This window comes from Bos mutus, chromosome 9 (genome assembly GCF_027580195.1).
Source record: "Bos mutus isolate GX-2022 chromosome 9, NWIPB_WYAK_1.1, whole genome shotgun sequence".
Classification (NCBI taxonomy): domain Eukaryota; kingdom Metazoa; phylum Chordata; class Mammalia; order Artiodactyla; family Bovidae; genus Bos; species Bos mutus.
In genome coordinates this window covers 17,547,512-17,572,990 of record NC_091625.1, presented here as the reverse complement: position 1 = coordinate 17,572,990, position 25,479 = coordinate 17,547,512, and the positions used below count along the sequence as shown (strand labels likewise).

The 25,479-nt window shown below is 38.1% G+C and overlaps 1 protein-coding gene across 1 annotated transcript in view; it reads right to left on the bottom strand.

Annotated features, from left to right (window-relative positions):
* Positions 1–25,479, bottom strand: part of MEI4 (meiotic double-stranded break formation protein 4) — a 252,788-nt gene that overhangs the window by 91,476 nt on the left and 135,833 nt on the right. The window contains exon 4 of the mRNA XM_005896959.2: positions 328–459. Within this exon, the coding sequence (XP_005897021.2) occupies positions 328–459 (132 nt within the window). The remainder of the gene's footprint in view (positions 1–327; positions 460–25,479) is intronic.

The window sequence follows — 25,479 nt, the reverse complement described above, 5'->3', positions numbered from 1 at the left end:
CATCCACTCTTGTTCTCTTTCCTCTCACTGCTTTGCTTTAGGAACATGCTACTTGCTTGGAGAGGCTTAAGGCCACTCCTTTGCCATTACTAGTAATACCTTTGACACATATATACCAGTAAGGGTGATAAAATGGTATTATTTTGAGAACTATTTTATGAAAATATCGTTCTGTAATTTCAGCAGGCAGTAACAATATTCACGTATTATTAGATATAAGGTAATGATGAAAATATCTGCCTGGCAAAAAGACAGAGAAAGGGAAAACAAGTTTACAGATGCATTAATTAACTATAAAAGAAAGTTACAATTTCAGGTTGTATGTACCTGGTCGATGGCACCCAGATCATCAGCAAAGCTGTTTACTTCTGACAGAAGCAGGGATATTATAGATCTTCTCAACAAGCTGCAACTTCCCAGGGTTACCAGACTCCGCGAGACGTAACGCTGCACCTGAAACTGCAGATCGAGGTAAGCAGGCGTCTACTTTCCGTCAGGGCAGCTCAGAAGATACTTAATGGGCATTTTCTAAGATTTACTACTGAGCTCCCTGCTGCGGGGAGCTCAGAAAGTGTCAACATAATTCTGGGCCAGTCTCAAGCAAAACCGTGAAGCAGATTATCACGATAGAAGCAATGAAATTTTATAGCAGTTAATATTTTGAAATGTGTGACAAGGTGCTAAAATGGAAGTTTTAGCTGAAGGACCAAAAGATCATATCATTTAGATGATAGACTACGTACAGAATGAATCAAGGGGATGACCAAACTAGACTCTCAGACCCTTAACCATTAAATATAGATATGGAGCTGTAGAGGCAGAGATGATAAAAAGGGAAAGAGGAAAAGGTCTGAAGATGTCTTTGGGAAGAGGCCCACCTCCACGCTGCAGAGGGACGGGTATGGGTGTCTATTCTCCACAAATCAAAAAAGAGGTCATTTAGAGGGAGGAGAAAAAAATGTGGGACTCTGATTTTTCATCTAGAGGTAGCACAAGAACTTGTCATTCAATAAATTTCAAAGGACAGTGGGAGACAATAAACTATATCCCTTACAGTTATTAGGAGAAATGCCACTTGATTATTATTCACATTAAGGTACATATAACTCATACCTCAATTTTCATTAAATCTTTTCTTTAATTATCTGGGAGAAAGGAGACTTCAAGGAGTATCTCAAAACACAAAAACAGCATCTACCTTGCCATTGCTCTCTATGAGCTTAAAATCATACTGAGGAGACACTACTTTGCTATATAAAATATTTAAATGACAATGCTAAATAACTAATGCCATATGACACTAAGAAATGCCATCTGTGTCCTTTAGGATAAGCACTTAATGTAGATATTCCTCAAATTGATATTTTAATAATATGCTTTAAAAGCTAATCAATGACACTAAGAAACTGAATAGATTATAGGCTTCAAAAAACATCTATTATAAATCCAGATGTGTATAACTAGCTGTTAATAATAATTTTCTAAATCAACTTATCAAATTTACAACTAAAACCACATCAATTTATTATCATAGGGAATCACAGTTATTTATCAGTTATTTCCTAATAACATAATTAGCTAAGACTCCCATCTTTTGTAACTCTTTAATACCATTCACTATATGTCCCATTTTTTATAACATTTTTCTTTGTACTTGAAATAAAGAGTGCTCTTAGTTAAGTTCTAAAAAAACTTCTGTTGAGTATTTCATGGATGATGTAGTTGTTTACTTACCATTTTCCCTTAATATGTAATCTTTAGGGGATAGCTTAAAGAGAAGATAAATTTCACAATAAAATGGACTTTACACAGTGGGGATGAAGTGAAGTTATGACAGGCTGCAGACTCTGGAGCCCAACACTTGCCTGAGTTAAATCCCAGCTCCATGCTTATTAACTTGTACTAACAACTTACTAACCTTTTATTTCTCAGCTTACATTTCTGCAAAATAGTGACTGGACAGCAGCACCTACATAGAGTCCTTCATATGAAGTTAAGACAGCAAAAATGATTAACACAGGGCCAGTCCCCCAGTATGCCAGCAAATTTGGAGAACTCAGCAGTGGCCACAGGACTGGAAAAGGGCAGTTTTCATTCCAATCCCAAAGAAAGGCAATGGCAAAGAATGCTCAAACTACCGCAAAATTGCACTCATCTCACACGCTAGTAAAGTAATGCTCAAAATTCTCCAAGCCAGGCTTCAGCAATACTTGAACCGTGAACTTCCAGATGTTCAAGCTGGTTTCAGAAAAGGCAGAGGAACCAGAGATCAAATTGCCAACATCCACTGGATCATGGAAAAAGCAGGAGAGTTTCAGAAAAACATCTATTTCTGCTTTATTGACTATGCCAAAGATTTTGACTGTGTGGATCACAATAAACTGTGGAAAATTCTTAAAGAGATGGGAATACCAGAACACCTGACCTGCCTCTTGAGAAACCTGTATACTGGTCAGGAAGTGACAGTTAGAACTGGACATGGAACAACAGACTGGTTCCAAATAGGAAAAGGAGTACATCAAGGTTGTATATTGTCACCCTGCTTATTTAACTTATATGTAGAGTACATCATGAGAAACGCTGGGCTGGAAGAAGCACAAGCTGGAATCAAGATTGCTGGGAGAAATATCAATAACCTTAGATATGCAGATGACACCACCCTTATGGCAGAAAGTGAAGAGGAACTAAAGAGCCTCTTGATGAAAGTGAAAGAGGAGAGTGAAAGAGGAGAGCTTTAAGTTGGCTTAAAGCTCAACATTCAAAAAACTAAAATCATGGCATCTAGTCCCAACATTTCATGGGAAATAGATGGGAAAACAGTGGAAACAGTGTCAGACTTTATTTTTTTGGGCTCCAAAATCACTGCAGATGGTGATTGCAGCCATGAAATTAAAAGATGCTTACTCCTTGGAAGGAAAGTTATGACCAACCTAGACAGCATATTAAAAAGCAGAGACATTACTTTGACAACAAAGGTCCATCTAGTCAAGGTATGGTTTTCCCAGTGGTCATGTATGGATGTGAGAATTGGACTGTGAAGAAAGCTGAGTGCCAAAGAATTGATGCTTTTGAACTGTGGTGTTGGAGAAGACTCTTGAGAGTCCCTTGGACTGCAAGGAGATCCACCCAGTCCATTCTGAAGGAGATCAGTCCTGGGTGTTCATTGGAAGGACTGGTGCTAAAGCTGAAACTCCAATACTTTGGCCACCTGATGCGAAGAGTTGACTCATTGGAAAAGACTCTGATGCTGGGAGGGATTGGGGGCAGGAGGAGAAGGGGATGACAGAGGATGAGATGGCTGGCTGGCATCACCGACTTGATGGACATGAGTTTGAGTAAACTCCGGGAGTTGGTGATGGACAAGGAGTCCTGGCGTGCTGTGATTCATGGGGTCGCAAAGAGTGAGACACGACTGAGCGTCTGAACTGAACTGAACTGAAGGCCTGCAGTAAGTGTCCATTAAGTGTTAAATATTACAATTTAGGATAGTAATATAAAAGCATCGAAGGTTTTATGTTTAATTCATTGACCCTTGAGATGTTAAATATTAGAAATAAAATCATTTGTCTAGAGTTAATACAGTCCTTTTAGAGGACAGTGCTGAGAAGGAAAGTTCAGCACAAAGGGTTTTTCCACTGTATGGCTGTGAAGTAAGACTGTCTCCTTGATGTGACTGAGATCCATACAAGAGCAAAGACTAAGTGTACAGCCATTAGGATGATTTAAAGTTCTGTGAATATTATAATAAAATGATCTCCATTCTTCCTTTCATTAGGGTTAGGGTTGCCCTTTTGTAAATGCAGGGAATTTTGAGAGAGGCTGAACTGGAGCCTGGGCTTTTATCATGTATAAGGTGACTGCAGTAGAAACCAGAAAAGGGCTTGTCAACACCTCCACCATCCTTTTCTACTCTATAGCGCCTCTTATCTCTATTTCAGGGACAGGAGGGCAGAAATAAATTTCCCAGATTCCTCTACAGTTAGGATTTGGGATGTGATCTGAGCTCTGCCAGTTAGGGCACTCATTTGGGAACTGGATGCAGCAGTATATTTTGGAATCAGAGAAGCAGGGCACAGGGCATGCACTTCATGCACTTTGTTGGCGCAGTCTGTGGCAGAAGTGGCATGATTCTGGCATATCTTGCAGCTGGTTCAGAGGACTCCTTCATCTCCAGGTTCTTAAACCCAGTAGAAGCAGCAGGATACTATTTTGGTGACCCACTGGCTTAGGGAGTCATTCCTATTAACTCAAGGTTTCCCAAAGGTGCTTGGATTTATATATTCACCTGGAGGATTTGCCAGAGCTCAGTGCCACATTGAAGTACTGGATTATCCAGGAGCGGAAATGCCTACCCATGTGCCCAATAAATTTGCCTATTTGACCTGCACAGGAAACTGAAGAACCTTTGAGAATGCTAGTGAATTATTATAAAATTAGGTCACCACCTGTAATTTCTAATTACACAGTGCTGATGACAGTTCCAGATGCAGCTCCCTGCCTCTGACACTTGGTAAGGCAGGTCCTGATCGGGGGAGTTTGCATTTGCCTAGGATACTGCAGTGTGCTTCCCCTGTCCAGGTCAGGCTATGTCAACTTGCTGGCTCCATGCCATCATTTTGTTCTTAGAATTCTGATTACTGAACTGGTCACAGGACATCATGCCAGTGCACTGGACTGACACCATGCTGATATGGCAGGGGTTTTGAGGGCCCCAGTAAAAACACATCATTTCAGAGAATGAACCCCAGAAATTCAGGTGCCTGGTGTACTTGGCAAGTTTTGGGGTCTGACACATGTTGGAACTACACTCCCCAAATGAAAAACATGTTGCTTTAGATGTAGCTCCCATCACTAATAAAAAGATACAATACTTGATGTGCCTCTGGATATCTGAGGCAACATATATCCCTTTGGTTTTTTTACTTAGATGTATAGATTGAGAAATCACAAGGCTGTGAACTGCAAGAGGGGCCCAGAAGAGCATATAAAGATCTCTAGAAGCTGAGGAAGAAGTTTGTTCCTCTAGGTGACTAACAAGAATGGATCTCATGACCAATAAGAGCCAATATCCCAGAGTTAATCAGTATACTCTGTGAATTCTGTAGCCATGACCCTAATCAGATAATCACAACGGAGGTTCTTTTTATGGGGGGTTTGGGGAGAAAGGCATAACTTTCTTGACAAGTAAATTTTATCCTTTATAGAAAACAAAAAGAAAGAAAGAAAGAAAGAAAATAACTCTTTGCTTATGCTATTTGGCCCCAGTAAAGATTGAATGAGTTCCTGACTGTGGACACCAAGTGACCACATGCCCAGAGCTGCTCATCTCAACTGGGTGTTATCTAAAATCAGGTATACATGGTAATATTTCATCATTAAGTAGTTGTAATAGATCAAAATAGGGATCAAGCAGGAACGGAAAGCATGGGTAAATTTTCCTTGGGCACTTAGTTCAAACTAGAATACCACTTCATAAAAGGTTGAATAATAGGAAACATGCACTAATCCATGATCAATACACAACATTCCCTCCCCCACAACCAAAATACACAGGTTCAGGAATCAACGTATGAAAGTGAGACTGGGAAGTCTCAATAGACATCTAGTGATTTATGGGCAAAGTGTCATTCCCATCCTTGTGGCACTGGATTTCTCCCTAGAGGTATACATAACCAAGTGAAAATGCTTCCTACTGACTGACCCAGCAACAGTTTCATGAACTGGAAGTTGAGATTTCCACCTGGCTACATAGATTTCTTCATGCAACTATGCCACTGGCAAAAGAGAGGCTCCTGGTGCAACTGACTTCAATGTGGAGGAAAATAGGGATTTACAATGTGATGAATCAGGGAAGATTATACCTGGAAGCCGGGGATTTCCCTGTAGGCCTGACACATCCAAGTGGTAGAAGTAAACAGAATACTATAGCCAACTTCATGAGGTCAGACCTTTCAAAGATGAAACTGTGTATAAATCAACTAAGGTTCTGGCTGAGGACAAAGGGGAATGTGATTGGCAGTAGAAAAAGAAAGTCAGTACAAATCATAGACTCATAACCAGTTGTAGAACTTAAGGCCATGATGGGTTACTTTTTTCTTCCTCTGTGCTTGTGTGTGTGTGTGTGTATGTGTGTGACTGTGTGCATGTATTTCATAACGTAGGCCATGAATTACAAAGTATCAAATGAGAATTGTGTCTGAACTAGCATGGGGATGATTACTATCACATCACACCACATGAAAGGACCAAAACTTTGAATCCCTCCTTTTGAGAAGAGGTCTATAGATTTTTGTTTACACAGAGCTGGTACGTTATGTCTTCATAACACAGTGCTGTTGCTATTGAGATTTGAGGGAAGTTTGAATACGGGAAAAATGGAGTATATGAATGTTGAATAATTAATAGGAGTGGTGCACAGCTGATAGACTGGAATCACCACTCAGATATTCTTTAAGCACACTTCAAGCACTAAAAGGCTAATACTCTCCTTCAGAGATGTTTCTGGATATAATTTAAATGTTTGTAATTAGTACATCTTATTTAAGATATAGTGGAGAATTATTAATACTTGAGGAGAAAGGCATGTTGTAGGGCATCCCTTTTGAATGATGATACAGTTTCCTAGAAGATACAGCAGGATTCTGGAACAGCTGGAAGAATTCTTCCTGAATCAGGAGATTTCTGATGATAAATCTCTACCATCTGGGACTGGAAGCTTTGGAGACTTCTGTCTCTGGGCTGCCTCCATCAGAGTAAAAGCAGCAGCAGGTCTGATTCCATGGGTGTGTTTTACAAGAAGGGATTTTAAGACAAGTATTAAAACTGGGCTTAAGGCTAGTACTAACCCAAAAGACACAGATTCAGTAGAGAAAGAGAAAATATTAAAAAGAACCCAGTAAAGATTCAAGAATATGTGACATAAAAACTCAAGGTGGATGAGCTCAGGAGAACAATGCAGATGACTGAGTAAACAGTTGATATACTTGAATATAAGTCAGTAAAATTTATGCAGCCTGAGGAACTAACCATCTCAGGGACACAGGGGTAATATACACAGCTCCACTGTAAGTGCAACTGGGGTCCAGAAGGAAAAAAGGGTCAGAACAGGAAGAAGATGTTTGAAGAAACAATGGCTGAAAACTTCCTGAATCCGGTGAAAGACAGATTAAATGTACATTAAATATACACATTCAAAAATCTCATTAACCCCAAGCAATTAGTATTAAAAAAAAAAAAAAAAGCCTAGGCATATCATGGCTAAATCCTGAAAACTGTGGATATGGAGACAAACTTGAGAGCAATCAGGAAAAATGACTCCTTACAGGGAACACAACATTACAGATAACTGTGGACTTCCCATCTTAATAATATAACCCATGAACATGAAATATGTTTTCTTGAATTTCTTTTGTTTTCTTTATTATTTTGATTTTATTTTTTAACTTTACAATATTGTATTGGTTTTGCCATATATCAACATCAATCAATTTCTTAATGTTTTGTGTTTTAAGCAAAGATATCTTATATTTTTCTTGAAAACTTATTATTTTGTTATTTTATGCTAATACAAGTAAATTATTTTAATTCCATTTTAGACTCAATCACTTTTTAAGTATGTATTTAATACATAACTTTTCTAAGTATGTATTTTTCTTAAACATGTGCAAGAATCTTCGATTAGAAACAACTGAATTATCAATATATTCCTCCTAGAGTAAATAAGATAAATCAACAAACCTAAGAATTGTGGGTGGGAAGTAAAAGAAAATTACATACATCTCCTTTGACTTCCTTTTTGCTTAAAAAAAAATCAGTCATTAAAGACTGGAAATAAAATATGTACTAAAGTTATCATTATTAAAGTGATACAACTATGCAGCATTTTCATGAACTTTGGGGACACACGATGGATTCTGTAATCAGCTGTGTGTTCTCTAAAATTCCCATCACAGAGCCTCTCAGGATGTTCCCATAACTTAGCATAACTTGTCTCTCTCTGCTGCCATAACTACTATATGACACTTACAACTCTTACTACTACAATTTCCACTTCAGAGAGGTGAGAACATCTAGTCATTTAGAGTTCAGACTCTAGATCCAGACTCCTGTTCAAAACGTGACTCTGCAAACTATTCCCTATGTGACCACTGCGAAGTTACCACACTTCTCTTTACCTCAGTTTTCCCATCTGTAAAAGGAGGTGAAGAAGAGTTACAATTTCATAGACTTGTTTTGAAAAATAGATGAGTTAATATGTAAGACTTGTAACAGTGCTTGGCACACAGCAATGCCCAGTGAATGTTAGCTATTTTCAACTTCAAGAAGAGATAACAAAATGGAAGTATATAAGAACTTATCGACAACACAGACTCACAGATGGACAAACTTACAGTTACCAAGGGGGAAGGGAGGGAGGAATAAATTGGAAGATTAAGATTGACATAAACACACTACTATATATAAAATAGATAATTAATAATGACCTACTATATATTGTGTATCGGAGAAGGCAATGGCATCCCACTCCAGTACTCTTGCCTGGAAAATCCCATGGACGGAGGAGCCTGGTAGGCTGCAGTCCATGGGGTCGCTAGGAGTCAGACACGACTGAGCGACTTCACTTTTCACTTTCATGCATTGGAGAAGGAAATGGCAACCCACTTCACTGCTCTTGCCTGGAGAATCCCAGGGGTGGGGGAGCCTGGTGGGCTGCTGTCTATGGGGTCGCACAGAGTTGGACATGACTGAAGTGACTTAGCAGCAGCGGCAGCAGGATATACTGTGTATACTGTGCTTAGTCATGTCCAACTGTGTATGACCCCAGGGACTGTAGCCCACCGGGCTCCTTTGTCCATGTGGATTCCCCAAGCAAGAATACTGGAGTGGGTTGCCTGCCATTCCCTTCTCCAGGGGATCTTCCCGAGCCAGGGATGGAACCCGAGTCTCCTGCATTGCAGGTGAATGCTTTACCTTCTGAGCCATAGCACATGGAATTCTACCCCGTGCTCTGTAATGGCCAATATGGGGAAAAATCTTAAAAAGGTGGACATATGTATATGTATAACTGATTCACTTTGCTATACACTTGAAGCTAATACCACAGTGTGAATCAACTATACCCTAATAATTGTTTTTTTAAAAAATGGAAGTATAAAAATGCCTTAAAAAGATCCCAGCTGCAGCTTGATGAAGCCCTTACATCTCTTCTGTCCCATTGCTTCTCTCAAGGAGGAGAAGTGCAGGCATGACAGGGTTCCCGATGGATGGGCCAAAGAAGGAGCAGGCTGGGTACTGGCACACAGGACCTGCTTCTTCGGCCTGAGTTCCCAGGGAACTTCATCTCTTTGTGATTACAGTGGTAAGACACTCTCAGAGGTGTCTATCTCCTAAGAGGAGTGCTCAGCTTACAAAACAAAACAAAACAAAAGCAGGGGGGAAGGGTGATGTTAGGAGAAACAAGGTATGGCCAAGAACACCAAGAGCAAGCTCTATTTTTGGCCAGAGATGGGCACATATGTCTGACACAGGTACATACCAACCCTTTAAAAGAAACTTCCACATAAGCCTCCATCATAGTAGGATTTCGGCTCTAAAGACTGTGCACAGTCTATCAGCAGAATTCTGGAAACCTCAGAGGTACCACTAAGTGAAAATCTATAAGCTAGAGCTTGACAAGTTTCCAAAGGGGAGACCTAGCTTTGATAACACTGGTCGGGGTGGGTAGTGAGGCTTATAAGACCAACAAAGTGTGTTTAGAAAGACAGTAATAGTAGACAAGTTCAGACTTTGTCAGAAGAACAGCAAGAAGTAACAGGCACTCTGGCAAGCAAGTTCAACACATGAAAGGAGGCTCTGAGGAGAGGTCGTGGTTTGAAGAACTGTGATCCAGCTGTAGACTGCAGGAGCTCAGTTTTGAGGATAAACTAAGAAACGGGGAAGGCTGACAATGCAGGGAACCAAGCAGAGGGAAGTAAGACAGGACTCAGTTCCCGTGCCTGCCAGAAAGAGGCAAGGCCCAACGTATGTTTACTGAACTAGAATGTGAGGTTAAGCAGCTCTAGAAATGTGACTGACTGAAATGAAATTATCCAGGGCTCCTGAAATCCTTGCCATAGGACGGCTGGGAGCTCAGGGCTTGAGGAAGAACTAAGCACACAAATATGGTTCAACTGACTGCTGGGAAAACAGGCAGAAGGGGCAAACCCAACTATGTGATGACACTCAAATACTGCGTGTATGATGGAGCTTCAAAATAAAGCAAGGCTTCTAAAAAAATCAAAAGGTAGGCGATTATTTGATTAGGTTAGAGCAATGAGGACAAAGAAGGGGTGGTTTCACTGTGAAAAAATGGTGGTATTGAGCTAACAGATGACAAAAAAGTCATGTATTTATTATACTTTCCATTTTTTCCATTCAAAGGGATGATCTTCAATCTGGAGATAATAAACAATAATAAAAATAGGAGATAATATGAAACAGAATTAGAAGTTCAAATTCAGTGATTACTGGGGTAGAAAAGATATAAGTACTTTGTAAAGCTGCAGATGGGATGGAAAAATACTGTGAGAATTGAACTAATTGAACTAAATTCAATGTTTAATGAATTATATCCTAAAGTATACAAAGTACTTGAAGATTAATTGATAATATATTCATGATAACTTCTGAGAACTCAGAAAAAGGCCCTAATGGAATAGAAATGAGCAACTGATACATGGATTTCAAAAAAAAATGAAAGTAGATGTCTCAACTCATAGAATAATGTATATGTGGACACCAGGACAATTCTAGGACACTACTATGTAGAAAATTCTTGATAACTAAGAGAAACATACAGAGTCCAGGAGGAAAGTACATCAATTAATAAATATCAAGCATACTACCCTGATACAAGCATGCTCCAGGAGCTGGTGATGGACAGGGAAGACTGGCGTGCTGCAGTCAGTGGAGTCGCAGAGTTAGACATGACTGAGTGACTGAACTGAACTGATACTACCTTAACTCCTATCCTATTAAGATAGAGTTGCTATATTCAATCAAAATAAGTCCCAGACATAAAATGCATTGATTTCAACAAAGGCTCTGAGCAAGCCTTTAGGATTTCTTGTGGATACAATAGGGGCCACATGAGTTTCAGGTTGGGTGAATGAACTGCCTATGAATTATATGACCGGACTGTAAGTGCAGAGCCTCCTGTAACATCATGCTACACCATTTGACCCTTTAGTCACATTTTTAATTAATATTTTCAACCAAATATTGTAAATAAAAATGTAAACCATGTGATACTAGGCAAGAGAGCTGATGCTGTGGTAGCAAAATTAAAAAAGTAAAACAAAATGATAATAATAATAAATATAAATGAACTCCCTAAGCTATAATCACTGGTCCTAACTAAGTGAAATTTAATACGGATGTATATGAAGTTATGTTTATTTAAATTCCTATAGCCTGCTGAAAACAAGAACTGCAATTATAGATACTGAACATATCTTTTTTTAATATGCTAAGAACTTACCCAAGATGCAGCTAGGGACAATTAATGTCCAGAAAAATCCAAAAGCATCCAAAAGCCCCCACAAAGGGAACAGTGGCACCTTCATAAAATTCATTATATTTCCTAGAAGATTTCTTCTGAAGGCTTGGACACGAGACAGGCAATGGTTTCCATGAGACTCTGTCATTTTGTTCAAGCCAATGCGACTGAGAATCTGGAAAGCTCTGGGGCCCTACCCTACAAACTTTAGAACAGCCATCTGCCTATATGCAGAGTGGATCTTGCTTATTTATGACCAACTTCTCAACGGCAGCAGATTAACTGAACAAATTTTCATTTCCTTATCATTGGGGACTGTGTGACATTTGAATGGAAGTCAAAAGTAAATAATAATAAAAACATGGCATTTTACATGCTCAAAATGATCTGAGGGGGCTGCAGAAATCATCTGCCTTCTCATTTAATCAGCTGGTTTGTATCCTTGAGTCACTGACATGTTTTTTAAAATGTACACTCACTGTTAATAAGAGGTACACCCTATGACACTTCAGAAAAGTGTGTGCTGGCATGTTCACAACTGAATTCTGTGAAACAAATTCTGAAGAAAACAGTTTGAGATCAAAGGTATATAATTATCACTGAATAACCGAGCAAGTGGTATAGATTGGTTATATGGAAGGACTGCCCTGCATATGCATTAGGTTGCTGAACCATGCCTTCTATTTCCATGATCTCTATTTGCATAACTCTACTAATGAAGGAAACTAAGTTAAACCAACTAAAAACGTCTATCAGAACAAGAACTATGCTGGTTTCTTCTAAGAATATTCTTAGAAGAATACGCTTCTTAGTAAATTCTTAGCAAATTCTTCTAATTTGCCTAAGAATTTTGATAAAAGAGTTGGGATACTCCATCCAAGAACCCAATAATATTGATAGTGGTATTCCCCATTTTTAACAGTATTTGAAAAATAAAGCAAGTAAGACTCAGAAATGTTAAGGTGACATGGTGAGTGGCGAAATCTAGTACTAAATTCAGATTTTTTAAAAACCTGAATGCCTTTTATTGTTGCTGCCAGTAATAAACCTTACAGGGTAACACAGCAACAGAGTAACAGAAAATAATACCAGTAAAACTACCCCACAGTTTATTAAGCTTTTATGTAGCACTGTACAATGCTTAGTGTTTATATATCATCTAATCTTCAAAACAACCCTAGGAGGTATAATCTTAATTGAAAAAAAAAAAAAAAGAAAGAAAAAAAAATCTTAATTGAAATAAGAGGGTCTCAGTTGAGAGAGTAATTTGTTCAAAGTTAGATACATATCCTAAGAACCAGAATTCTCTTGTGCTATTAACCACTGTATGCCTAAAGCTACCATGGAGACATAATGAATGTGAAAGACCCCAAGAGCATTCATGCAGAATGTTCAATCACTTGCCACATTTTCATAAGAATGTTATCACCCCACCGAATTAAGGAGACAACTGCGGTACTGTGCACCACCAATTTGTGTTAACAGACCAACACTGGAAACAAGCTGAACTGTGAGGTAAAAAGACTCAAATACACAGGTACAGATGGTATCAGCCTTAAGTATGGGTGGACAGTGAACCGCTTCCTACTTCCCGAAGCATATAACATTATACTTCACCCCTTTTGTTGTTCTCCTTGTTCAATCGCAAAGTCATGTCTGATTCTGTGACCCCAGGGACTGTAGCACGCCAGGCTTCCCTGTCCTTCACTATGTCCCAGAGTTTGCTCAAACTTATATCCATTGAGTCAGTGATGCCATCCAACTGTCTCATCTTCTGTCACCCACTTCTCCTCCTGCCTTCAATCTTTCCCAGCATCAGGGTCTTTTCCAATGAATCAGATCTTTGCATCAGGTGGCATCAGCTGGTATCAGAAGGTATCAAGGGAACATTTCATGCAAATATGGGCAGAATAAAGGACAAAAATGGCAAGAACCTAACAGAAACAGAAGAGATTAAGAAAAGGTTCCAAGAATACACAGAAGAACTATACAAAAAAGCTCTTGATGTGGTCATGCACCTAGAGCCAGACATCCTGGAGTGTGTCGTCACGTGGGCCTTAGGAAGCATTACAACCAACAAAGCTAGTGGAGCTGATGGAATTCGAGCTGAGCTATTTCAAATTCTAAAGATGATGCTGTTAAGTGCTGCACTCAATATGTCAGTAAATTTGGAAATCTTCACCCCTTTATTTCCCTATTTTTCTATAGATAACATGCATTAATCATATAAAGAAAGAAAACCAAAGTCTGTTTAGAACAAATATGTGTGTGTGTATGTATATGTTCTAGGTAATCTTACTCTAGGAAATCTGGGAAAATAAATAAACGGGCATGATAACCCTCTTCCCATAAATGTTACAAGCACATCTATAAAACTTTTGGAACAACCCAATATTCAGCCATACAAACTGTAGCTATTAATATAAATCTGGATTATCAGGATGGAGGTGACCTAGTAGCCAAGCAATTTAGAGTTAGAAATGTCCAGGGAATTGCCCTCTGGAACTAATCAAGGCTTATAAAACATATGAAGGGCCCTGCCACCTCCCTAGCTCTCCAGGGTCTGAGCAGTGTAGACCTGTGCTGTGGAACAGAAGTTGTTTTACAAAGATCTTAGAAATTCAATGTAACAAGAGTGAAGGTAAACAATCCAAACTCAATTTAAGTCAAAGTAAACAATTTTCACAGGTTCTCACTCAAATGGAAAAATACATACTACAAAAAATAAATATGCTGTATAGTTTAGAGTAAAAGTTATGGCTACATTAATTACCTAAAATGATGTGATTTTTTTGTTGTCCTTATAGCTGCACTGCACAACATGCGGGATTCTGATTGCTCAGCCAAGGATCGAACTTGTACCCCCTGCACTGAAGTGTGGAGTCTTTTAACACTGGACTGCCAGGAAAGTCCTAATATGATGTTTTTAAATAACTGGATGTGTTAAGATTCCCTATGAGGTAGGAGAATATTTATGAAAGTGTCAGGACTGTCAAGAACAGGGCACAATAAAAAACTATTTCTTTAACAAATTAAAGTTCTAATAGTCAAAAGGAAATGGTTATACATGTATTCATTCTTCATAGCAAATATTGACTGAGTGTAGTCATGTGCTAGTACCTGAGCTAGTCCCCATTGTCACTTAGATTCAATGAAGGAGAAAATAAGATTACTTTTGCTTCAGTATTTACTTCTCTTTACAGTTGGCAAGATAAGCTTAAAAGCTTTCAAAATGCAATCCAGTTTGATTCTGATGTGAAAGGATTCTTCTCAAAAACTTTTTGGAGTGAACATGTCACTGGTGTATTTGTATCATGAATGAGGGTAGAGAACATTTGAGAAATTGAGCATTGGCTTTAAAGAAAGAGCACTGTAACAAGACTGCTGGATTAGATATAAAGCTGGTTAATATCCTACAGGACAAACCCCTACCATAACTGCCAAGCTAGTCGTTTTGTTTTCTTTTTTTAAAGCTTTGAAAGGTTTTACGCATATATGCATTAACGCAAATGGCTATACCTAGCACAGCTTACCTGTTCAGCTGTAAAGAAATCATTTGCATCTATACTAGACAGCAATCTATGTGTTAATATGGAGTTTTACAGAGTCAGGGCTCTGATAAGTACATTCCCAGACATTTCAATTATTCTTGGGTTACTACCCTGTTAGATAAGGCCTTAGTGTATCACTGAGATGATCAGCCAATCATTTGCCTTATTCCTAGTCTTTGGTAATGTATCTTAACACTATATAAAGCAATATATTTTAATGCACTGTTGAATTCTTAAGAGGGAAAGAGGGATCCTCAGAAGCCAAAAGAAAAAAGAGGAAATACAGGAAAACAAGACAAAATCAGATAATTATCTTTTAGAAATGGGTATGGTGGGGATGCCTGTCAGCAAACCTGTCAGCAACCAAGTACTGACAAAACAGAATTCTCAACTAATGCCTGGGCCCTTCTAACATGCAGGAAAGCCTGAGATTCCCTAGGTTAAGCCCACAGAGCTTACGTACTAAGGAAAGGTGGTCTGGAGAACATCTACTAGCAAGACAATCTTCCAAATTAGTAATAATATTAGTGGTAGCCTAGTAATAGTCTCCTGGAAGAATGCACAAAGTCAACCATGTTTACATGGGATCTGTATTTTAAAATTATACTACTGAGTATCCCATGAACACCAAGCTGAGAACAGCTATTTCTTCTGGCAACTAGAAGATGCAAACACAGAAACACTTTAAGATATACAGTTTGATTATTTGATGCACTTGCTACTGTGAAATGATTACTACGGTAGGGTTAGGGAACACCTCCATCATCTCACATAATCACGATTTATTTATTTTTTTTTGTATTGAGAATTTAAGATCAACTCTCTTAAGGAATTCCCTGGTGATCCAGCAGTTAAGACTTTGGCCCTTCCACTGCAGGGGTTATGAGTTTGATCCCAGATCCCTGGTTTGGGAACTAAGATTCTGTAAGCAGCGCGGTGCAGCAAAAAAAATACTCTCTTAGCCTCTTTCAAGCATATAATACGATATGATTAACCAAAATCGCTATGCTGCACATTAGATCCCCAGAACTTGTTCAACTAATGGCTGGAAGCATGTACCCTTTGACCAACATCTCCCAAGTTCTCTCCTCATATATCTTGGTAAACGCCATTCTACTCTCTGTTTCTATGACTTCAGCTTTTTAAGGATCTGCTTATAAGTGATATCATATGGCATTTGTTTTTCTCTGACTTATTTCACTCAGCATAATGCCCTCTGGGTCCATCCATGTTGTCAAAAACTGGCAGGATTTCCTTCTTTCTTATGACTGAATAATATTCCACTGCATGTACATATACCACATCATCTTTACCCATTTATCTGTAGGCAGAACCTTAGGTGTTTCCTTCTTCATCTTGGCCATTATGAATATTGGTGCAAATGAACCAGGAACACAAACACTCTTCAAGACCCTGATTCCATTTTCTTTTGGATGTGTGCTCAGAAGTGAAATTAACAGATCACACAGGTAGTTCTGTTTTTAACTTTTTGAGGAACCTCCAACGTATTTTCCATACTGACCATGTAGTTTACACTCCCACCAACAGTGCACCAGGATTCCCTTTTTTTCTACATCCTTACCAACACGTGCTATTTCTTAACTGTATTTTTTTTTAATAACAGCTGCTCTAAGTGTCATATCTTATGTGTGAGGTGATATCTCCTTGTAGTTTTTGTTTTGCATTTCCCTGATGATTCGTGCTTTTTTGCATTTCTTTTCAATGGGGATGGTCTTGATCCCTGTCTCCTGTACAATGTCACGAACCTCATTCCATAGCTCATCAGGCACTCTATCTATCAGATCTAGGCCCTTAAATCTATTTCTCACTTCCACTGTATAATCATAAGGGATTTTATTTAGGTCATACCTGAATGGTCTAGTGGTTTTCCCTACTTTCTTCAATTTAAGTCTGAATTTGGCAATAAGGAGTTCATGGTCTGAGCCACAGTCAGTTCCCGGTCTTGTTTTTGCTGACTGTATGGAGCTTCTCCATCTTTGGCTGTAAAGAATATAATCAATCTGATTTTGGTGTTGACCATCTGATGATGTCCATGTGTAGAGTCTTCTCTTGTGTTGTTGGAAGAGGGTGTTTGCTATGATCAGTGCATTTTCTTGGCAAAACTCTATTTGCCCTGCTTCATTCCGTATTCCAAGGCCAAATTTGCCTGTTACTCCAGGTGTTTCTTGACTTCCTACTTTTGCATTCCAGTCCCCCTATAATGAAAAGGATATCTTTTTTGGGTGTTAGTTCTAAAAGGTCTTGTAGGTCTTCATAGAACCATTCAATTTCAGCTTCTTCTGCGTTACTGGTTGGGGCATAGACTTTGATTACTGTGATAATGAATGGTTTGCCTTGGAAACGAACAGAGATCATTCTGTCGTTTTTGAGATTGCATCCAAGTACTGCATTCTGGACTCTTGTTGACCACGATGGCTACTCCATTTCTTCTAAGGGATTCCTGCTCACAGTAGTAGATATAATGGTCATCTGAGTTAAATTCACCCATTCCAGTCCATTTCAGTTCGCTGATTCCTAGAATGTTGACGTTCATTCTTGCCATCTCCTATTTGACCACTTCCAATTTGCCTTGATTCGTGGACCTGACGTTCCAGGTTTCTATGCAATATTGCTCTTTACAGCATCGGACCTTGCTTCTATCACCAGTCACATCCACAACTGGGTATTGTTTTTGCTTTGGCTCCGTCCCTTCATTCTTCCTGGAGTTATTTCTCCACTGATCTCCAATAGCATATTGGGCCCCTACTGACCTGGGGGTAGAAGGAAATGGCAACCCTGGGGAGTTCCTCTTTCAGTATCCTATCATTTTGCCTTTTCATACTGTTCATGGGGTTCTCAAGGCAAGAATACTGAAGTGGTTTGCCATTCCCTTCTCCAGTGGACCACATTCTGTCAGATCTCTCCACCATGACCTGCCTGTCTTGGGTGGCCAAGTTTCATTGAGTTTAGTTTCACTGAGGCTTCATTCAATGGCTTAGTTTCATTCAGTTAGACAAGGCTGTGGTCCTAGTGTGATTAGACTGACTAGTTTTCTGTGAGTATGGTTTCAGTGTGTATGCCCTCTGATGCCCTCTTGCAACACCTACTGTCTTACTTGGGTTTCTCTTACCTTGTTTTTAAGTTAAAACAAATCATTACCTTGCTTATTTAATGTATATGCAGAGTACATCACGAGAAATGCTGGGCTGGAAGAAGCACAAGCTGGAATCAAGATTGCCGGGAGAAATACCAATAACCTCAGATATGCAGATGACACCATCCTTACGGCAAAAAGTGAAGAGGAACTCAAAAGCCTCTTGATGAAAGTGAAAGTGGAGAGTGAAAAAGGTGGCTTAAAGCTCAACATTCAAAAAATGAAGATCATGGCATCTGGTCCCATCACTTCATGGGAAATAGATGGGGAAACAGTGGAAACAGTGTCAGACTTTATTTTGGGGGGCTCCAAAATCACTGCAGATGGTGACTGCAGCCATGAAATTAAAAGACGCTTACTCCTTGGAAGGAAAGTTATGACCAACCTAGATAGCATATTCAAAAGCAGAGACATTACTTTGCCAACAAAGGTCCATCTAGTCAAGGCTATTGTTTTTCCAGTGGTCATGTATGGATGTGAGAGTTGGACTGTGACGAAAGCTGAGCACCAAAGAATTGATGCTTTTGAACTGTGGTATTGGAGAAGACTCTGGAGAGTCCCTTGGACTGCAAGGAGATCCAACCAGTCCATTCTAAAGGAGATCAGCCCTGGGATTTCTTTGGAAGGACTGATGCTAAAGCTGAAACTCCAGTACTTTGGCCACCTCATGCGAAGAGTTGACTCATTGGAAAAGACCCTGATGCTGGGAGGGATTGGGGGCAGGAGGAGAAGGGGACGACAGAGGATGAGATGGCTGGATGGCATCACTGATTTGATAGACATGAGTCTGAGTGAACTCCAGAAGTTGCTGATGGACAGGGAGGCCTGGCTTGCTGCGATTCACGGGGTCACAAAGAGTCAGACATGACTGAGCGACTGAACTGAACTGACTGATGATTTGTGATGTTGAGCATCTTTCCATGTACCTGCTGGCCATATGTATACCCTGTTTGGAAAAAAAGTCTGTTCAGTTCCTCTGCCCATTTTTTAATCAGTGTGTTTTTTTTTTCCTATTGAGTTGTGTAGGTTTTTTTTAATTATTATTATTTTCTCCCATTCTGTAGGTTGCCTTTTCATTTTGCTGATTTTTTTTTTTCTCATTTGCTGTGCAGAAACATTTTAGTTTGATGTAGTCCTACTTGTTGAATTTTGCCATATTGCTTTTGCTTTGGTGTAAGTTATGGGTCTAATTTCAGTTTTCTGCATGTAGTTATCCATTTTACCCAACACAATTTGTTGAAGAGACTATCCTTTCCCTATTGGGTATCCTTGTCCATTGTCAAATACTAGTTGACCATATACATGGGGGTTTATTTCCTCTCTATATTCTGCTCCATTGGACCATGTGTCTGCTTTCATATTAACACCATACTGTATGAATCAATGCAGCTTTGAAAATGTACGATGCCTCTAGATTTGTTCTTCTTTCTCAGGACTGCTTTGGCTATTTGAGGTCTTCTGTGATTCCCCATGGATTTGAGGATTGTGTTTTCTATTTCTGAGAAATATGCCATTAGAATTTTAATAGGGATTTCATTTAATCTAAAAATGGCTTTGGGCAGAATGGGCATCTTAAAAGTATTATTTTTCCTGATTCATGCATATGGATTATTTTTCAATTTATTTGTATTTTCAATTTCTTTCATCAAAGTCTCATAGTTCTCAGTGTACAGATCTTTTACTTCTTTGGTCACATTTATTCTATAGTATTTTATTGTTTCTGATGCTTTTGGGAATAGCACTTTTTTTTCTCAGGTATTGCATTGTCTGTATAGGAATACAAATGATTTCTGCCTGTTTATATTATATCATGTAACTTTACTGAATTCACTGATTAATTCTAACTCTGTTTTGGTAGAGTCTTGGGGATTTTTTATATATAAGATGCATCATCTGCAAATGGAGAAAATTATTTTTCTTTTATGGCTTGGATGCTTTTTATTTCTTTTTTTGTCTAATTGCTTAATTTTAGAAGAAATGTTTTCAACTTTTCACTGTTGATGTTGGCTGTGGGGTTCTCATATATGACCTTTATTGACTAAGCTAGACAGCATATTAAAAAGCAGAGACATTACTTTGCCAACAAAGGTCAGTCTAGTCAAGGCTATGGTTTTTCCAGTGGTCATGTATGGATGTGAGAGTTGGACTATAAAGAAAGCTGAGCACTGAAGAATTGATGCTTTTGAATTGCGGTGTTGGAGAAGACTCTTGAGAGTCCCTTGGACTGCAAGGAGATCCAACCAGTCCATTCTGAAGGAGATCAGTCCTGGGTGTTCATTGGAAGGACTGATGTTGAAGCTGAAATTCTAATACTTTGGCCACCTGATGTGAAGAACTGACTCAATGGAAAAGACCCCGATGCTGGGAAAGGTTGAGGGTGGGAGGAGAAGGGGATGACAGAGGATGAGATGGTTGGATGGCATCACCGACTCAATGTACATGGGTTTGGGTGGACTCCACGAGTTGGTGATGGACAGAGAGGCCTGGTGAGCTGAGGTTCATGGGGTCACAAAGAGTCAGACATGACTGAACAACTGAACCAAACTGAACACTGAGGTATGTTCCTTCTATATGCAATATATTGAGAGTCTTTATCATGAAAGAATGTATTGTATCAGATGCTTTTTTAGCATCTACAGAGGTAATCATCTGATTTTTATTTTTAGTTCTATTAATATGATGTATCACATTTATTAAATTTGCACATGTTGCCCATGCTTGCATCTCAAGGATCAATCCCACTGTATCACAGTGTATGATTTTCCTAATGTGCTGTTGAACTAATTTTGGTAATATGTTGAGAACTTTTACACATACAATTATCAGGGATATTAGCCTGTTTTCTTTTTCTATGGTGTCCATATCCGGTTGTAGTATTAGGGCAATGGTGGCCTCATATAATGAGTCTGAAGGTGTTCCATCCTATTCAATTAAATGAAAGACTTTGAGACAGACTGGCATCAATTCTTCTTTAAATGTTTGGTAGAATTCACCAGGGAAACAATTATAAGGCTACTCTCAAGGAAAACAACCCAATTTAGTTCTTCAAGATACCTCAGATTAAATTCAGATAAATATGGGCTATTAATAAAACTGACCAAATAAACTTGAAAATAAGCCATCATTCATTAAACAGTAATAACAACAAATTTGGATCTCTGAAGACTTCAGAAATTAATTAAAAAATACAAGCTATAAAATAGGAATAAAAAGATGAGGTTTGCAAAAAAGTAAAAGCAACTGGAACTGAGAAGTTAAATATTAAAAATCAAAAACAGAGTGAAGCTGACAAACAGCAGATTTGTCACAGCTAAAGGGAAAGGTAAGAAAGCTGGGAATGGATATAAAGAAATCATCCAAAATATAAGGGTTTGTTTTCAGGCTGTACTACATGGCATGCAGGATCTTAGTTCCCTGACCAGAGATTGAACCCAAGCCGTCTGCAGTGGTTGCACTGAGTTTTAACCACAGAGCCACCAGGGAAATCCCAAGGATGTTTAAGACAAGAATACAGGTTATGAGATAGAGAAAATAAAATGGAAAAAAAAAACAGAATATATGTTTATGTAGAGTTTTGATTTTTTTAAAGAGAGAAACCTAGAGAAGAAACAACATAGGAAAATATAAAGGAAGGAAGTTCTCCAGGTATAAGGAACAACAAGAATTTATAGATAATAGAAGCACAATTATATTAACAGAAAAGAATATCTAGACGGGTAACATAATTCCTCAAGAGCAACAATTAAAGTCATTGTCTTTGGTATATTACCTTCAAAATACTTAGAAAATAACACGTACAGAACCATACTGAAGGGACCTCTAAAGTTTGGACACTTCAAAGGGAAGATGGTCTCAGGAGTCTCTTCTTCTCTGGCATTCTGAAAAGGTCTGTTTCCCTTTTTATGTCAATTTATTTTAAAGTATTTTTTAGACATACTTTTATATTCATTATAATCTGCATCAAAATAAAGCTTATCCTGATTCTGACATTTATTGGGTATGTTAGTAAAACTACAAAGTGCATAGTGAGAAAAGGGACAAAATAGGGAAAAAGTAAATAAGGTTTAGGCTCTTAGAAAGTGCATGTGAAGAGCAAACTCAATCAATTCATGGAGGAAATAAATGAAGAAGACAAGGTAAGCAAAGCAGGTACATAGAAAAGTTAGATAAATCATTCTCAAAGAAGAAAATAGAACAAATGAATCAGAATAAATTCTCAAAGCTCAAAGTAAAGAAATCTTGCGAGAAGATTTCTAAAACCGCAGATCAGATACAGAAGGAGTCCCCAAGCCCTGGGCCATGGACCAGTACCAGGCTACGGCCTGTTAGGATCCAGGCCACACAGTGGAAGGTGAGCAGGGCTGCACAGGCAAAGCCTCATCTGTATTTACAGCCACTCCCCATTACTCACGTTAGCTCCACCTCCTGACAAATCAGCAGTGGCATTAGATTCTCTTAGAAGTGCAAAGTCTACTGTGAACTGTGCATGGGAGGCATCCGGGCTGGGCACTCTTGATGAGAATCTAATGCCTGATGACCTGAGGTGGAGCTGAGGTGGTGATGCCCGTGCAAGGGAGCCGGTGTCACTGTCTCCCATCCCCCCAAGATGGGACCATCTAGTTGCAGGAAAACAAGCTGAAGACTGCCACTGATTCTGCATTATGGTAAGCTGCAAAAGTATTTCATTATATATCACAATGTAATAGTAATAAAGTGCACAATAAATATAACGCACTTGAATCATCCTGAATCCACCCCACCCCCCAGTCTGTGGAAACAACTGTCTTCCATAAACTGATCCCTGGTGCCAAAAAGGTTAGGGACCACTGAGATATAGGAAAGAGAAAGATTTCTTCAAAATCAACATACTGAAACCAACACCAAGATATATTTAATAAACATTAAACCCAGTTAAAAAGAAAGGCCCTTATTTCCTAGGGCAGTTGTTGGATCTCTTTAACAAAGGAAAGCTACCAGCCAGTTTCCAGTTCTAAAGCATCATTTAAAAATATTTCCCTCATCACAGTTTAATGTACTCATTGGAGGAATAAAAGGGCAAAGAGAAGAAAACTTTGGATAGAAAGATCTTGGTGATCAATAATCAGTCATCATATTACATCATATTACATTAAAAGTAGATTAAAGGGTAATTTTTTAAAAATCCTAGGAATTAATACCAAAAAATAATACTAATATTCATTAGAGTTCTGGTCAGGTAGTGATTTTTTAAAAATTTTTGAGCAATAAAGTGATTAAGACAAAAAATCACTTATATAAGAAGTTTAAACTACAGTACCAAAACACTAAGTAGAAAAAAAGTGAAAAAATATTGCAAGAAAAAAAACTATCAAATATGACATAGAAGAGTTAATGGTTAAAAAAAAAAGAGTTAATGGTGCTAGTGAAAAATACTTAAACCATATTTTAATAATGGTTTTAATAATATTTTAAACCAAAAATACTTTAAAAAACTTAAAATGTTATTCAGTACCCAAAAGATTAATAGCAAAAATATTAATAACTATTTCATACAGAAGTAAGTAGAAACAGTAAATATTAATATACATGCAGAAAATGTTCTATACTGCAAAATAACCAAATTAAAATAAAAAGTATCATCTTATACTTATTAAACTGGAACATAATATTTAAATAATGTGAATGAATGAAAATACTGTATATTTACATTGAATTGTATTTTTAAATAGTTAAATATCCAACAATGTGGGAACATGTAAGATTAGGTTTATCCACTGAATAAATATCACAAATATTACAATTATGTAATAAAACAAGATTCTTAAAATACACATCAGGAAAGCAAAAAAAAAGTGATGGTTTTATAAATAAATTTTTAAACGTATGTATATTTATGATGACCAGTAATGAAGTTTTAAGCTTTGGAGAAGAATTTTGAAAATGAATTCAATTTAATTTGAGAATTATAATGATGTTGATGTTTCTGTTTAAAAAGCTCCAGACAACATGAAATTAAGAAACCAATTAAACTGATACAAATGTAACTCATACTGTGTGTCTAATGAGACATACATTATCACTTTATGAAAAGATACACAAAATAAGACTCCTATTTTGACAGGTACTCTACTGCTTTCCAGATATGATATAAAAGAAAATTAGATTTAAATAAACTTTTCCAGGGATACTGATTATAAACATTAGTTTCAAATAAAAACTTAAGGCAGTGAATGTACAAAGTACCAAAAGATAATGCAATCTTGAAACATATGCTATGTAGTAAAGTAAATTTTCCAGACTAATGGATAGATGGCAGCAATCATTTTTTAATATAAGAAAAACAAAATGAGCTCCAATTTAATAAAACTTTGAGAAAGCCTTGGTCTGTTGCCTTCAATGACTTGGTTTATAGACTGTGATGAGCAGGTTCTTACATATTGACTATGGGCTCTGCAGCTCATGGATAACCCAGTTCAAGTTAACAAGCCACTGGGCAGATGGAAGAGAGTACTGCCCAAGTGAGGGATGGGGTATGCCTCGGCAGCCCTTAAGAACTTGGTAAGCCTTGGGATATACAAGATCTTGCCACATATTGTCTAAGCCCTGTACCCTAAAAGCCAGTCTGCCTGCATTATTCTGTCCTCTATCAGGGAGGAAAAGAAAAGAAAAAGAGAGTGAAAAAGTAAAATCATTTTTCACACTGGACTTAAGAAATGAAATCAAGGGATCCTAAGCTCAAGGAACCTCGAGGAACTTTACCATTCTATCTTCACAGAAGGCTACATCTTTCAGAAGAATGCAGAGGACTGTCAAGAAGGAAAATTTAACACAAAGATGGGCTTTTATTGCCTATTTCTTTTAATACCTGAGTTATACTAAGGATAATGTACATATAAGAAGAATAAAACTGAGCTACAGATATAATGCTAGAAAGCAGGAATATTTCAGAAAGCAAAAACAAGAAAATACACACACACACACACAAACCAGTGTCTTCCAACAACAAATACATGATGAAGTACAGCTTCACTCAATAATGTGATGAAATCTTACAGACCAAACACTGAGCAGAGCCAAAGCAAGACACTAAAGAATACTTACAGTATTCTACTTACAAACATTTCAGAACCAGACAAAGCTAAACTATAATAAATTCTTTATGAACACAAACATAGATGTTATAACTATTTCAAGAAAGGAAGTTACTGGCATAAAAGTCAGAAAAGTGTTTATGTCCAGAGAGAGAGAGAGGTACAGGC